The 14313-nt window shown below is 46.7% G+C and overlaps 8 protein-coding genes across 8 annotated transcripts; 5 read left to right on the top strand and 3 right to left on the bottom strand.

The window, feature by feature from the left end:
• Positions 1-391: 391 nt before the first annotated feature.
• On the bottom strand, positions 392-1332 carry N7483_006251 (arsenic resistance protein ArsH; the record flags this gene model as incomplete). The annotated part of the gene is made up of 2 exons (XM_057089688.1): positions 392-790; positions 850-1332. The coding sequence occupies 2 exons, from the start codon at positions 1330-1332 to the stop codon at positions 392-394; spliced, it is 882 nt and encodes a 293-aa protein (XP_056949517.1).
• A 413-nt stretch (positions 1333-1745) lies between these two features.
• Positions 1746-2495, top strand: N7483_006250 (bZIP transcription factor; the record flags this gene model as incomplete). Its single annotated transcript, XM_057089687.1, has 1 exon — positions 1746-2495. One exon carries the CDS (start codon positions 1746-1748, stop codon positions 2493-2495), a length of 750 nt encoding a protein of 249 aa, XP_056949516.1.
• A 365-nt stretch (positions 2496-2860) lies between these two features.
• Positions 2861-3730, bottom strand: N7483_006249 (UbiE/COQ5 family methyltransferase; the record flags this gene model as incomplete). Its single annotated transcript, XM_057089686.1, has 4 exons — positions 2861-2901; positions 2958-3306; positions 3361-3465; positions 3530-3730. The coding sequence occupies 4 exons, from the start codon at positions 3728-3730 to the stop codon at positions 2861-2863; spliced, it is 696 nt and encodes a 231-aa protein (XP_056949515.1).
• A 1227-nt stretch (positions 3731-4957) lies between these two features.
• N7483_006248 (arsenate reductase ArsC) lies at positions 4958-5365 on the top strand (the record flags this gene model as incomplete). Its single annotated transcript, XM_057089685.1, has 1 exon — positions 4958-5365. One exon carries the CDS (start codon positions 4958-4960, stop codon positions 5363-5365), a length of 408 nt encoding a protein of 135 aa, XP_056949514.1.
• Positions 5366-5985: 620 nt separating this feature from the next.
• N7483_006247 (NAD(P)-dependent alcohol dehydrogenase) lies at positions 5986-7297 on the top strand (the record flags this gene model as incomplete). Its single annotated transcript, XM_057089684.1, has 5 exons — positions 5986-5991; positions 6054-6213; positions 6264-6393; positions 6449-7007; positions 7061-7297. 5 exons carry the CDS (start codon positions 5986-5988, stop codon positions 7295-7297), a joined length of 1092 nt encoding a protein of 363 aa, XP_056949513.1.
• Positions 7298-7400: 103 nt separating this feature from the next.
• On the bottom strand, positions 7401-8582 carry N7483_006246 (uncharacterized protein; the record flags this gene model as incomplete). The annotated part of the gene is made up of 4 exons (XM_057089683.1): positions 7401-7706; positions 7765-7886; positions 7945-8363; positions 8437-8582. The coding sequence occupies 4 exons, from the start codon at positions 8580-8582 to the stop codon at positions 7401-7403; spliced, it is 993 nt and encodes a 330-aa protein (XP_056949512.1).
• A 1691-nt stretch (positions 8583-10273) lies between these two features.
• On the top strand, positions 10274-11620 carry N7483_006245 (uncharacterized protein; the record flags this gene model as incomplete). Its single annotated transcript, XM_057089682.1, has 1 exon — positions 10274-11620. The coding sequence occupies one exon, from the start codon at positions 10274-10276 to the stop codon at positions 11618-11620; it is 1347 nt and encodes a 448-aa protein (XP_056949511.1).
• A 446-nt stretch (positions 11621-12066) lies between these two features.
• N7483_006244 (aldehyde dehydrogenase family protein) lies at positions 12067-14058 on the top strand (the record flags this gene model as incomplete). The annotated part of the gene is made up of 2 exons (XM_057089681.1): positions 12067-12339; positions 12409-14058. 2 exons carry the CDS (start codon positions 12067-12069, stop codon positions 14056-14058), a joined length of 1923 nt encoding a protein of 640 aa, XP_056949510.1.
• Between the last annotated feature and the right edge of the window lie 255 nt (positions 14059-14313).

Below are 14313 nucleotides of genomic sequence, written 5' to 3'. Positions count from 1 at the left end.
TACCCCGTTGACTGCGACTTTCAATACCTGATCTACACTAACCCGTATTTGGTTAAGCTGTAATGAATGCAGTTTGATCGTACTACGTATTGAACTGTATTGGATTTAAAGGCCGCTGCCCAGGTGTAAAATACTGTAAATAGGTATAGAGCATCTTAGGTCTACTACCACTTACTTCTATTTGTTGCTGATGTAGATCTAAAGAACTTCGTTTGTGTGTAAATATGAGTGACATTATATACTACACTAGCCAATCTCTTCACATGATGCAGTAAACTTGAAGTCCTTAGCCTACTAGTAGTAAAGCCTGACCTCTCCAATGCAACCTCCAGTGGGCACAGTACATATAGTACAACAGACACATCCCATTATCAAACTCAAATTGCGTCGCTCAACTTGAAGCCAGCCTCATATTTTCATCCTTGGCCCTTTTCTCTTCCCTCTCACTGAACCGATCACCAAAAAGGTCCAAGTGAGGCCTCATGAGGATGGTGTATTTTACAAACTCCTCCATGCAATCCACCAGTCGGTCCCGGTTACCGCTAGGCAAAAGCCTCGGATCTCCCGCTTGACCCTCATCAGGGAACTGTGTATACGCTTTCGGGATCGAATATTGATTCGGAATGGTGAACATGCGCATCCACCGACCAAGAAGACGCAGAGAGTTGACAGCATTGAAAGATTGCGAGCCGCCGCACACTTGCGCAATGGCGAGGGTCCGGCCCTGCGTCGGACGTACACTTCCAGTATTGAGCGGGATCCAGTCGATTTGATTTTTGAAAACGGCAGTCTGTGGACAGTTAGTAATGAGGTAACAGGTATTGGGGGAGGTGGCGAAGAAATGCTCACGAGATTTCCATGTTGTTCGGGGGATACCCAAACATGCCCGTCACTCCACTTGCTAAGTTCTCGGAGCTCCTGCACCTTTGGATGGTCGTGCTCGGTATCATTCTTCACTGGTAACCCATCGGGATTAAACACACGCACGTCACACCCCAGACGGAAGAGAATCCTGCTGGCTTCCAGCGCCACCAGACGAGAGTAAGATCTCCGGCGTAGGCTACCGTATAACACCAACACCTTCAGTCGGTTGTTTGATCTTTTCAGTTCTTGTGCTGCCAAGTCCATGGCAGTTGTTAACTCCAAGGCACTGACCCAGTCCTCGGCGGCGTCGTCGAGAATAAAAGGGCGATATTTCTGGCGAATCGCAGCGTCATCTTTGCTTTGAGATATAGCTAGAGACGGGTGTTCAGGTAATTTTATGCTTTCAAGCCCATTGACGAAGTCGGGAATAGCAGTTGGCCCCGGTTGGGCAATCGTGGAATGGGCCATGATGGTGTATCTGTAGGGCGATAGACTAACCGCTGAGCCGATGAGCAAGGGGATTTTGCGTGTTAAGGGAGCTCGAAAAGGAACAATCATCAGGCGATTTTATTAAAAAAATTGATTCTAATAGCATTTCTAATGAACAGATGCTTTTATCTATAGATTCGAACAAATTCCACATAGATGAGTAGATGTCACTGGCAGGTACTGATTGGCTAAGATCGAAAATTCTTAAATGAGTTAAGTGGATCCCAAGGTTTTGGTTCTCGGTACTGTCAAGTGCTTGCTTCGGTATTCCATGCTTCCTCGTTCGCCACACACTTCAGTGACTTCATAGCCATCTTCACATAACAGTGATGACCGAGATTCCAAATAAACAGTCAAGAAAACTTAAGGTTGGCCACCTTAAACCAGGCAATATGTGCAGTCTAGCGCCCTTTCAAGGACTAACAATCGCCCAGACTGATCGAATGTCGTCATCAGTACGAATTCGCGATAATCAACGGCGTTCGCGTGCACGACGCAAAGAATATATCCAAGATCTTGAGCAACGCCTGAGGAAATTTGAGACTGAAGGGATTCAGGCTACGCGAGAGGTTCAAGAAGCGGGGCGAAAGGTGGCTGTAGAGAATCGTCTTCTCCGCTCACTGCTCATACTGAACGATGTTTCTGATCAGACAGTTCAAGAATACTTAAGAGCACACACAGCTGACATTTCTCTTCCCACCTCGCGCTCGGAAGCTGTGCTACTGGCACGGTCGCACCTGGGGCAATCTCCCAGGTCAAATACAGTGGATTCCGGGGAGCGGATACCATCAAACTATGGACGCAACGATTCGTCGCCCGAGAGAACAGTTACGGAGCCTTCTTTATCAACCTCGAGTTCGAGCCCAGTTCCTCATCCACGTTTGGCTGTACCCGACACCCAAATTTCCGACAGGGATCCGTTAGACTCTCCCACTCCAGGTACTTCAACGTTACTACCACCCAGCGGGCACCAGGAATCAGGACAATCAGGACAATATACCTCGTGTGAAACTGCAGCCGGAATCATTTCATCTATGCGAAGCTACCCCAACATGCAAGATGTGCGGTCGGAACTAGGATGTCAGTCCAGCTCCAGCTGCATGGTAAAAAACATGGACATCTTCCAGCTGCTAAATGAATGATGATGCGATGAAATATTCAATTGAAATTGAATTGAGCTAATTCTGACGGTCGCCCCTTTGTACATACTCATCATGAACCTATGAGACTGCGCTTATCTGAGCCATGCACTACAGGGGTGTTCTCATCAAACTGGATCCTAGCCTCTCCACAGCAGTTTTTAAGCGAAAATGCCTATGACTTGATAGCGTAGATCTGAAAAGAGCCTGAAAAGTTGTCAACAGCATGATCAAGCTTGAGCCGGGGTGGAAGGTAATAACTGACCGACCCACTCATTAAAATCCAAGTCTACAACATCACTCGTAGTCTTCTTACTCGGATCCCCAATACCGCAGCATGAGCTCTGAGGCAAATACGACGACTGCTTCTAAAGATTCAGGTCCGATTTCGCGTCAACAACGAGCAAACCTACTGGCAAGTTAGTACAAAAGACTCTCAAATGCCATCGATAGCGGTATACGTACCCTCGAATCCGCCTTGCTCGAGATACTCCTCATACCGCACAATCTCACTTGTACCGGCAACACAGCCAAAATACAGCGCCTTGTTCTTAGTTATATGATCCGGGAGCGGCTTTCGAGCCAGAATATCACTGATAGCAACCCTTCCGCCCGGCTTCAATAGCCGAGCAATCTCTTTAAAAACGGCCGGTTTGTCGATCGCCGGGACAAGGTTGATGACACAGTTACTAATGATGCAGTCGATGCTGGAGTCTGGTAGTGGCATGGAATTGATAGTTGCTTCAATAAACTTGGCGTTGGAGACTCCCGCCTTCTGCATATTTTTCTCGGCGAGTTCGATCATTCTCCGTTTCTACTATGAATCCTGATCTCTACAGAGGGAAGATCCTGAACTCGCATCACTCACCTTTGTCATGTCAACGCCGATTGCCTGTCCATTGACACCAACTTTACGGGCAGCCAGGAGGACGTCAATGCCACTGCCACTTCCAAGGTCCAGAATCGTCTCACCCTATATACTCAAAAGTTAGGAATTTCCATTAGCCGCGCGAAGATAACAGTAACGCACAACATACCTCTTTCATATTGGCAAATCCCACTGGGTTTCCGCAGCTTAATCCGAGGTCCGTCTTCTCAGGCAGCGAACTGAGATCCTCCGCACTGTAGCCAAAGGCCCTGGCGATCTGCTCTTCTTTCTCGTCCTGCTGGATGGTGTAACTCTGCCTAGCGATGTCACCATAACGGGACTGGACAAGGTTGTAGGTGTCGCTGGACATGTTGTAGATATTTCCAACTCGGTAGCACTATCAATAATGCCTCAAGAGAATATCGTTGATGTAGACTGAATGGGTCTCGTGGCTGAAAGATGATGAGTTTTCTATGAGTTCAGACGGGAAGTACGCGTGCTTTATCTTCATACACGAAGGAACGATCGGCTGTTATAATTTCTTGATTGAATGTAAGCACTTGAGTACTACAGGACGCTACCTGAATAGGTAGTTGATAGCTGGTATGTGACGTGTCACCCACTTGGGCACGGACTAAGGAAATAAAGAAAGTGTCCGAGACTCGGAGATGATATTTCATCCCATTTTGGAGCCGATCCAAATAGTTTTATTGGACCAAAAAACGTACTTTGAGATGTGGTTGAAATTCCCTGAGATGGCCATATCTAGTACCAACACATCGAAGCTACGGAATGTTAAACTAAAAGTGAAAGATAAGTGACTTATTCCCTCACAAATCTCAACAGATGAACGGACTCATGCGTACCTGATATTCTCAGATGTAGTTCCCACTCCTCACCTGGGTAATTCTTATGACAGCCAATCACATCAGGTGAGTGACAGCCCTGGAGGTTGTTGACTTGTTGTAATTGACTAATCATATCAAAGCCATGACATCCATCCATGGATGTCTAGAATTGTGATTTGTCAGGCTGAAAATCAACATTGAATTCTCCACCAAGATTTTGACCAGTCATAGTGTCCAAGTGACATACAGATCGGTGCAGGGATATGTGAATATCAGAACAATTTTCAAACATTTGACGACATCCAAATGTTCTGTCGGTCTTATAATAAAGCAGGCCACCAGCCGCTAGCCCAGAGAGGCTAAGTGCTAAAAGCTGAACTCATTATTGTGACGACGAGCCGATCATTTCGACTATAGAATTGTACGCTCTATTTCAGATTTGATTTCGTTTTTGTATCCACTACATGGCTTATCAAAAGTCACCATGAAATGCCATTTCTAATTATTCAAGTTGTGGCCCCACGTAGGCTATATAAGTCTCAACAAAAGCCTCCTTTTGTCTCTCTTCCAATTTGAAGCTTGCTGATACTAGGAAGACATCACCATTTTCTCTACATGGTATCTAGAGCTTTCACTCTTCACAGCCGCCAAGTACTACGAACGTGATAATCCAACCCTCCCGAGGTCACTGACACGTTCAAAAACCTATTCCAACGACCTTTCCAACGATCACTCAAAAGTCATATACGATGGCCAACAAGCCCAGCGTCTTATTCGTCTGCATCCATAATGCCGGTCGTTCCCAAATGGCAGCCGGCTACCTCAGACATCTTGCCGGCGACTCAATTGAAGTTTGTTCCGCCGGATCAGCCCCGGTCGACTCCATCAACCCCGTCGTCGTCGAGGCCATGCTCGAAGAAGGCATTGACATCGGCGACCAAAAGCCAAAAATTATAACTACCGAACCGGTTCAAGCCAGCGACGTTGTCATCACTATGGGATGTGGTGACGCCTGTCCATTCTTCCCTGGAAAGCGCTATCTCGACTGGAAACTTGATGACCCTGCCGGCGAAGGGTTAGATGCTGTGCGGAGTATCTGTCGGAAGATTCGTCAGCACATCGAGGGTCTTATTGTTGAGCTCCGGTCTTCGAGCTGATGCCCCTTGAGGACTCGAAGATTCACAGAAGACCTTACTTTTGAACTGTGTTACTCAATCTACCTACTAGTATAGAGTATCTCGAAGGCACAGCATAAAAGGGAAAACTTGAACTTTCCAACGCAAAGTTCAAACAGACTTGCGTTCAATCCATGCTTCCACAACATTTGAATGTCTAATAGAGAGTCCTGGAGACTTAGCGATGAAGTCCTTGCGAAGTTAAATATTTTCAATTGTCTGTTCACTACATTCAGCTCCAGGCCTACCATCAAGGTACCCCCAGTACATATCCATGCACCTGGGCAGTACATGTACCTTTCTGTAATTTACGTTATCCCGTCGTTATGGTTTTTTGATACCGCCCAGGTGGGTCAACGAATTATTTACGACTTTCCGTATACAGACTAGCTGTATACTTGGGTACGAGGTGAGACACAAAGTCGCACCTGGGCAGTCTCCACGGGGTAGTCTGTTTTCGAAACCAACAGTACGGAGCACATTGTTATATAAAGGCATCAAAGATCTCAAGATGTTTTGCTTTAATCCTATTTTCATACCTTTGTCGAGTATTTTGGGAGTGTCGTTACTCTGAACAAATTCAACTTGAAAGACTCGGAAGTATGGCCGTGAGTATACGCGTGAAAGGACCTCGGGATACCATGAAGATTCGAAAACTAAATTTAACCAGGAAACAAATCGATCCTTTGTTCTACGCGCTGTGAAAGATGTAGTCCTTGAAGACCGACCTGTCCCAAATTCGAAGGACCCATGGGACGTCCGAGTGCACGTCGCGCAGACTGGTATCTGTGGGAGCGATGTACATTACTGGCAGCGAGGACGGATCGGAGGTATGAGATCTTTGATATCGTCGGAATTACCCAACTAAGATATTTCACAGATTTCATTATGAATTCACCAATCGTTCTTGGTCATGAAAGCTCAGGCACTGTAGTTGGGGTTGGATCAGCAGCCAAGAACCTCAAAGTTGGCGACCGAGTAGCCATCGAGCCCGGCGTTCCATGCCGACAGTAAGTCAACACCGACATCAAGTTCAACCAACACACCCCAAACTAATAAATCTAGCTGTGACTATTGTCGAGCCGGCTCATATAACCTCTGTCCCGATACCGTATTCGCTGCAACCCCTCCACACGATGGTACTCTTTCGAAATACTACACAACTCAAGCGGACTACTGCTACCCACTTCCCGACCATATGAACCTGGAAGAGGGGGCCCTAGTAGAGCCAGTTGCAGTAGCCGTGCAGATCACCAAAGTCGGAAAAGTCAAGCCGAACCAAACAGTGGTAGTTTTTGGATGTGGACCAATCGGTTTGCTTTGTCAAGCCGTCAGCAAAGCATACTCTGCGAAGAAAGTTATCGGCGTTGATATAAGTCGATCACGCGCGGACTTTGCACTGACTTTTGGTGCTGACGATGTCTTTGTACCTCCGCCAAAACCCGAGGGGAGGGATGATAGTCTTTGGAATGAGGAGGTGGCGAAAATCATGAAAGAAAGGTTTAATCTTGGAGAAGGACCTGATGTGGTTCTGGAAGCTACTGGCGCTCAAGCCTGTATTCAGACAGGTATTCACCTGACCAAGAAAGGTGGGACTTATGTGCAGGCTGGAATGGGGCGCGAGGTAAGCTTGGTATTCGATCTTATCCAGCATATCAAATGACTGATCACTTCTAGGATGTTGTTTTTCCGATCACAACAGCTTGTATACGCGATCACCACATTCGAGGCTCCATTCGCTACACTGTTGGCTGCTACCCGACCGCAGTGGATCTAATCGCCAGTGGCAAGATCGATGTCAAGCGATTGATCACCAACCGGTTCAAGTTTGAGCAGGCCGAAGAGGCATTTGAGCTAGTGCGACAGGGGAAGGAAAGTGTAATCAAAGTCATTATTGAGGGAGTATCTTCGTAGAGTACATATCAGTAGAATGCAAAGATTCTACTGCAAATGGTATTTGAAGTTATTAGACACTATATAAACACTATAACCGCTCCAGATTCCGACATCAAAAAAATTAGAGACCAGCCTCGACGAGTGCCGCAGTGACATTCAGGGAGGTAGTCAGGTTAAGAGCTTGCAAAGCCACGGTGAAGTAAGGCAGAACAACACCGTCGTAGACACTGGAGTTTCCGGTGATGGTGAAGGGAACGACACCGTCAGCGAGGGCGGAGGAGTTAGATGAGAGCATCTCGATAATAGAGGTCTCGTTAACGGTGGCAGTCATGGGAACAGTGTTGTTGCCAGGGGCGAGGACAAGGTCCTCGAGGTAGATGTAGCCCAAGGCATCACCTTCAACACCAAGGTTGAGAGTCACATTGCCCTGCAAAAAAAAAAAAATCAGTAATGGCACTTTCCCAATTGTAGTTCTTTGTACATACCATGTGGAGGGTAACCACGGAGGGGTTAGGGATAAGGAGAGTGCCGTTCATGTTCTTTCCATCCTGCTCGGTAGTCAAGATGGCGAAGTCAGTGACCTCGAAACCCTCAAGCTGGTTCAGACCTGCAAAAATAAGTCAATACTTTGATCTGGACAGAAGAATTTAGAGATTTTGATTTACCCTTCATGACAACGGTCTTGTTGTAGGTAACAGAGATCTTGGGCATGCTACCCTCCTTGAGATGAGGCTTGCCATAGATGTTCAAGGGGAATTCCTCAGTGCCCAGAAGGTAGGCGGCAAAGAGATCAAACTCGGTGGAGTCGGTGATGTTGACGGTTTGGGCGATGTGAACTTCAGCGCCATTGTTGGCGTGGGAAGTAGGGACGAGAACCTTAGCAACGGTGGAAGTAAGACCCAGCATAGACACAGCAGCTTCAAAGGCATAGAGCTTAGGGTGGTATGAGGCGTGGTTGATGATTGTTTGGGTCTGGTTAAGGTAGAAAGTATCGGCGGTAGGCTGGCTGATCACCATGCTAGTGACCTCGAGGGAGGACTTGTTGATATCCTTTTGAGCGATCTTAGGGTATGCGACATAGACACTATTGATCAATGAGAAGCTGTTCAAGGTGCATCACCATGGCAATATATGGCAATATCGGGTGGTTTACTCACACTGGCAATACAACCACAAGGATGATAACAACCAAGACAACCAAGTAGGCCCACCACCACTTCTTGAAATGTCCAGCAATTCCACCAGACTTCGCAGGGGCAGTGGTCTCCTTAGGAGTATCCATCTCAACTTTCTCGGCAGACATCTTGAACTAAAATTCTATAATGTTTCATTAGCTCAGTCAATAAACCAATTAAGTTCAACATGGGGAAGAACTCACCACTCAATCCGGGGAAAAGAAAGAATAAAGAAGGAAAAAAAGAAGAGAACAATGCGAAAACGAGGGACTAAATGAAAATTTGCATCAGCTCTGCTTAAGCTCACGGGACCTTCGGGGTCAATACTTATAAATCTATATTGATGGGTACTTTGTTACTCCACCCGGGTGGCACCGGCTTATTCTCAGCACTCTATGGTTGATACTACGTCCCCTAGGTACACTCTAGACTTCTTAGCCTTGCTACTAATGTAGAATCCAAGAAGAATAAGATTAAAAAAACTCACATTGGACAAAGATCTACTAAAAAACTCTCTTAGTGTAATAACCTAGAGCGGGAAAAGGACCCAAAAGGACCCAGATAGGGGGGGCAAGACCAGTGTATAGTGTGGTCGCTATGGTGGAAATGAGAGTCAACTAGTTCATGCGGGCCCCTTCGCTTCCATGTATGGAGTATGGAGGTCCAAGGTTCCGTTTTTTTGCGTGGATATCCCTTCAAGATAGTTAGATCGATCGGCAAACCATACAGTCCCGGTGTTTCAGATAATATCCACAGGTCCGGTCTAAATCTTTCGTAGGTGAAGTCCGAAAAAACGCGGGGATCCAAGTTGAGATTGCCATCCAGGGATGAGAGGTCATGCGAGAGGCTGGTCATATGCACACTCTATGCAGGTATGCATGCAGAATCATGGCAAATTTTTGCACCTTTCAAGGTCGAGGTAGTATGGTACCTTTGCCCAGGTGCACAAAATGCATTGTGCGACATGATTGACAAAAGCTGAACCTGGGAAATGCATTCTTCTCTCTTTTTTTTTCTCTTTCTTGTTCGCCCCGTCCCGTTGCACCGACTATTTGCATAATATAATGATGATTGGTCAACTAAGTGACTAGCTGCCGTAGCGGCGTACTCGCTAAGCAGGGTCTAGTGGAGAATTCAAGTCAAGGCTAAACAGATTGAGTCTGAAACCCATGGTGGCGTCCATCAACGCCGGAAATGTCGCTCAGTTGGGAATTTTTGAAATTTGCAAGTGGATCATGGGTGGGTGGTAATGGTGGATTCTCAAACCGCGGAGCCGATACTGATACTGTTAAAAAGCCACAATACTGTTTGTTCAAATGTTCAAAATAACAGAAACAAAGCATAAATTAGTTAAATAGATTAAAAGGATTTACAAAAATACATTATGTAACATGTTATTTTGAACATTTAAATGATCATAAAGGAGTTATCTGGAGACTCCATCACTATAATTATAGTCGGTCAATGAACTTCGTCCTCAACAATGATTGCTTTTTTCGGTGTACAAAGATGGATATGATAATACTAACAATGATACTCTATTTTATCATCTATATTTTATTCAAAGACAATACAAACAATGAGAATCACCCTACTCTTTTAGGACTTAAATGAACAAAGAACATACAAACAGCATTGCTGTAGATAAAAGGCGAAGCTCATCCACAGGCAGTGTTGACCTTGAGATAACAGGAGAATTCCGGCATTGTTATTATTTACTCAATCTCAGAACACTGGACCATAAAACATACAACCTCTGGACATTTTTCAAGACATTGTCAACAACATCAAGCATCAAGCTAATGCCATAGCTCTCATCATGTCTCCAAAACTCGACCCCTCAAGCAGCGACTTCTGGAATTGCGACCAGTTTGACTGGGCTGACGACGTGGAAGGTGAAGAATCTCCTCAAGAAACGGTGTCGCCCATTACACGTCCTTCCAGCCCCTTGTGGGAGTATCTAACTGACGACACTGACGATATTGATATTATCACCCAAGTCGAACCATCTACACCCTCTGACAGCCCTAAACGCGTATGGAGGGAAAAAGATACAATCACTACACTGGAAACCATTTACGAAGATGAAATCATGTCTGATACACACGCTGATGCTGGTACGAAACTATTTTGTGTTTCCCCCATCCAAGAAATCAACCGCGAGCCAACTAATCAGGATCTGGAATCTCTTGCAACTCAGGTCGTCTATGAGTTTGCCTGGCGTGCAGGCTATATGCTGCAATACCCAGGTGTTCATCACTTTAATTGGCTAGGTGAGGGCGTCCCCCATCGCAGCACCACCTTGCCCGAGGAGTCACTCGCCATAATGCTTGCTAAACCCAAAGTCCCCGAAGCAACACAGAACTATCTGGTACAATCGATTCTACGACGTGCTTACCGATACTTGGACCCTGTGATTGTTTGCCTCGACGAAGAAATTGACCCATCACTGCTGATCCTGCGCGGTTCTGCACTACAACATGCTGCAGCTGATCATTGCTTTAAGCACTACACATCCCACGGCGAATGGATGTTTGATAGCGAAGAACCAGCAAACCAAAACACAGTGGATATCGGTGAAATCAGCACATATCTGGCCCCAAATTCGATTATTGGTAATGGCTTTGTTAGTAATAAGCATATTCGCTCTCGAGGAGAAGTCCAGCAAATTCGTGATGAGGAGATTGCTTATCCTACTGGAATCATCCGACGACGCGATCGTACGAGGACATATCGACCATCCACTCTGCGCCAATGTGAGACTATTACCCCAGAACCGACTGTTATTGATAATACTGCTGTTATTAAGAGAAAGCCCGTTCCTTCGCCTGCTACTTCACCTACCCCTGTACATGTTTCTGAGACTTCTCTCATTTTGACTTCATCCCCTGTTTTGGATGCGTCTCCTTCTAATTCCACTTCTCATCCACCCACCGAGGTAGATTCAAAGTCTGAAACTAAATCGCCACGTCAACTGGCAGCTGTTCGATCAGCTCGTGCGTCTTTGGTGAGCAATGTAACGAATAATGAGGATCCGAGTCGAGATACCGATGTTTACTTTAGCTTCCCACCATTAAGAGTAGGAGAATCGAAACTGAAGAGATGCTTTCGAAAGATGAAGGAATTCGTTCAATCACAACTCAGCTGCGTACAGGGTCGCCGTTGAGGAGATACTAGTAGTATTTGGATACCACTACAAACTATCCAGGGTGATATCCTTAAACTACTCAAATAATGACTATTGATGAGTTTGTATTCAAGAACCAAGAATAGAATCAAGAATCTATTTTCATCTATTTTCCTATGTTAAATCGAACACTGTGTCTCATATTATCATAATAACAAAGAACTATCTATCTCATATTTACCTATATATCTGAGTTACTGATTATTTATACACCAAGCAATTGATTATAATAACAAAAAAAAACAATTAAAATAGTATATCCTTCAATGTTTCTTTATACTCTGTATACTTCATAGTAATAGTCTCCACTCACCAAACTTGGTCCGTGTGGCGTGACGAGGATTAAGCCGCAAAACATTAGAACTTCACTTCGATCTTAGATTCTACCATCAACGCCAGGGGTCACGCCAATTCCATCCATCCCCATGGCTTGCATACTCTCGCGCCTTCCACTACCTCTTCGTGAGGTCTTGGAACCCTACATCCCTCTCTATGAGGAACACGCGCCCGTGATCGGAGTCGCGTTGGCCTCCCTAGTCGCCGTCTACGTGGGGTACCTCTACTTCCAATGCCAGAAGGAAGCCGCTGTCGCATTCAATGTTCCAGTTCCCCCTGAAGTGCGCAAGAGCAACACAGGAAAGAAGTGGGAGGAAGTGAAGGGATTGCAGAAACAGGTCCTGGAGGATCAAGCTCGGGGGGTAAGTTAGAACCACGATGAGGGGAGAGACTCAGTAGAAAGAAGCTAACTAATTTCTTTGTCTCTATAGAAATGGAACCCCGAATTGATCATGAGCTACTGTCCCGCCGACGGTCGAGTGCTTGGAAATGGAATTCGCCCTGCGACCATCGACGATGTCAACGAAGCTGTACGGGCTGCCAAAGCCGCGCAGCGTGAATTCTCGAAGACAACATTCGCTGAGCGCAGAAAGCTACTCCGGACTCTATTGAAATACGTACTCGAGCACCAGGATGATATTGTGACCGCATGCTGTTTGGACTCCGGCAAGACCAAGGTGGACGCCTGCTTCGGCGAGATCCTCGTCACAGCAGAGAAGCTCAAATGGACCATCGACCATGGCGAGAAAGCCCTACAGCCCTCGCGCCGCCCGACCAATTTCCTCATGATGTACAAGAAGAACGTGGTTACCTATGAGCCATTGGGTGTGGTTTCTGCTTGTGTCTCCTGGAACTACCCATTCCACAACTTCATCGGCCCAGTTATCTCCGCCCTATTCACTGGTAACGCCATCGTCGTTAAGCCCTCCGAGCAAACCGCCTGGTCAACAGCATTCTTCCTCGAAATTGTGCGTGGCGCCCTTTCCAGCTGTGGCCACTCTCGCGACCTGGTTCAAACGATCGTGTGTCTCCCTGCCGTCGCCGATAAACTCACCTCCCACCCGGATATCTCCCACTTGACGTTTATCGGCTCGCGTCCTGTCGCATTCAAGGTCTGCGAATCCGCAGCCAAGGCTCTGATCCCTGTTTGTGTTGAGCTCGGTGGTAAAGACCCAGCGGTTGTCCTCGATGACTCGCGTACCCTGCGGAACCTCTCCAGTGTGGCCTCGATCCTTATGCGCGGCGTTTTCCAATCCGCCGGCCAGAACTGCGTTGGTGCAGAGCGTATTATCGCTCTCCCTGGTTCTTACGACAAATTAATTGATCTCGTTACTCCCCGAATCCAGCGCATGCGCGTCGGTTCCGTTCTACTCGATTCCCCGACCGCGGATTCCGAAGGCACAACACCCGATATGGGCGCAATGATCTCACCAGGCTGTTTCCAGACTCTTGAGATATTAATCCAAGAAGCCGTTGAAGAAGGTGCCCGCCTGTTAGCAGGTGGTACACGCTACGCACATCCAGACCATCCCCAGGGTCACTACTTCACGCCTACGCTCCTCGTCGATGTTACCCGGGATATGCGAATTGCACAGGAAGAGGTCTTCGCGCCCATCTTCCTCGTAATGCGCGCCGAGTCCGTCCCCGATGCTATTGCCATTGCCAATTCCACACCGTATGCTCTTGGCTCCAGTGTCTTCGGCCACAACTCCGCTCAAGTCCAAGCTTGTGTTTCCGGTATCGAGGCCGGTATGGTCTCTGTCAACGATTTTGGTGCATACTACGCTGTTCAGCTGCCGTTTGGTGGTGTCAAGGGATCTGGATATGGTCGGTTCGCCGGTGAGGAGGGCCTGCGTGGTTTATGCAACACCAAGGCAATTTGCGTTGATAGGTTCCCTACCTTGATTGGTACAGCCATCCCTCCCCGTGTGGATTACCCGATTCAAAAGCAGGAGGGTAGTGCAGGACGTCAGGATGGTCCTGCTGCTTGGGAAATGTGTAAGGGTGTTGTCGAGACAGGATACCAATTGACGATCGGTGGACGAATCGCTGGTATCACACGACTGTTGAGGAATATGTGAGAACGATACCTTTCTGGCCACCAAGCCTTGTACTATAATGTCTCAGTAGATCTTATACTTCTCTAATGTGAATACTTACTGTGCGGTTCCCACCTCTTCTCTCACACACTTACTAGAAACAACAAAAACACACATAACACACACACTCTCGTCTTACTTCAAGCTTTACTTTATATTCCTGTCATCGATATGAGAATTCCTAGCCCTGGAGTCCGTCCTTGAAACGGGTAGCCATACTAGTATACTCCAGATCTC

The sequence above is a fragment of the Penicillium malachiteum genome, assembly GCF_028827825.1.
Source record: "Penicillium malachiteum strain IBT 17515 chromosome Unknown utg000002l:1.0-8849297.0:1.0-8852440.0, whole genome shotgun sequence".
Classification (NCBI taxonomy): Eukaryota; Fungi; Ascomycota; class Eurotiomycetes; order Eurotiales; family Aspergillaceae; genus Penicillium; species Penicillium malachiteum.
The sequence above is the reverse complement of the archived record's forward strand: the minus strand, read 5'-3'. Positions and strand labels throughout refer to the sequence as shown.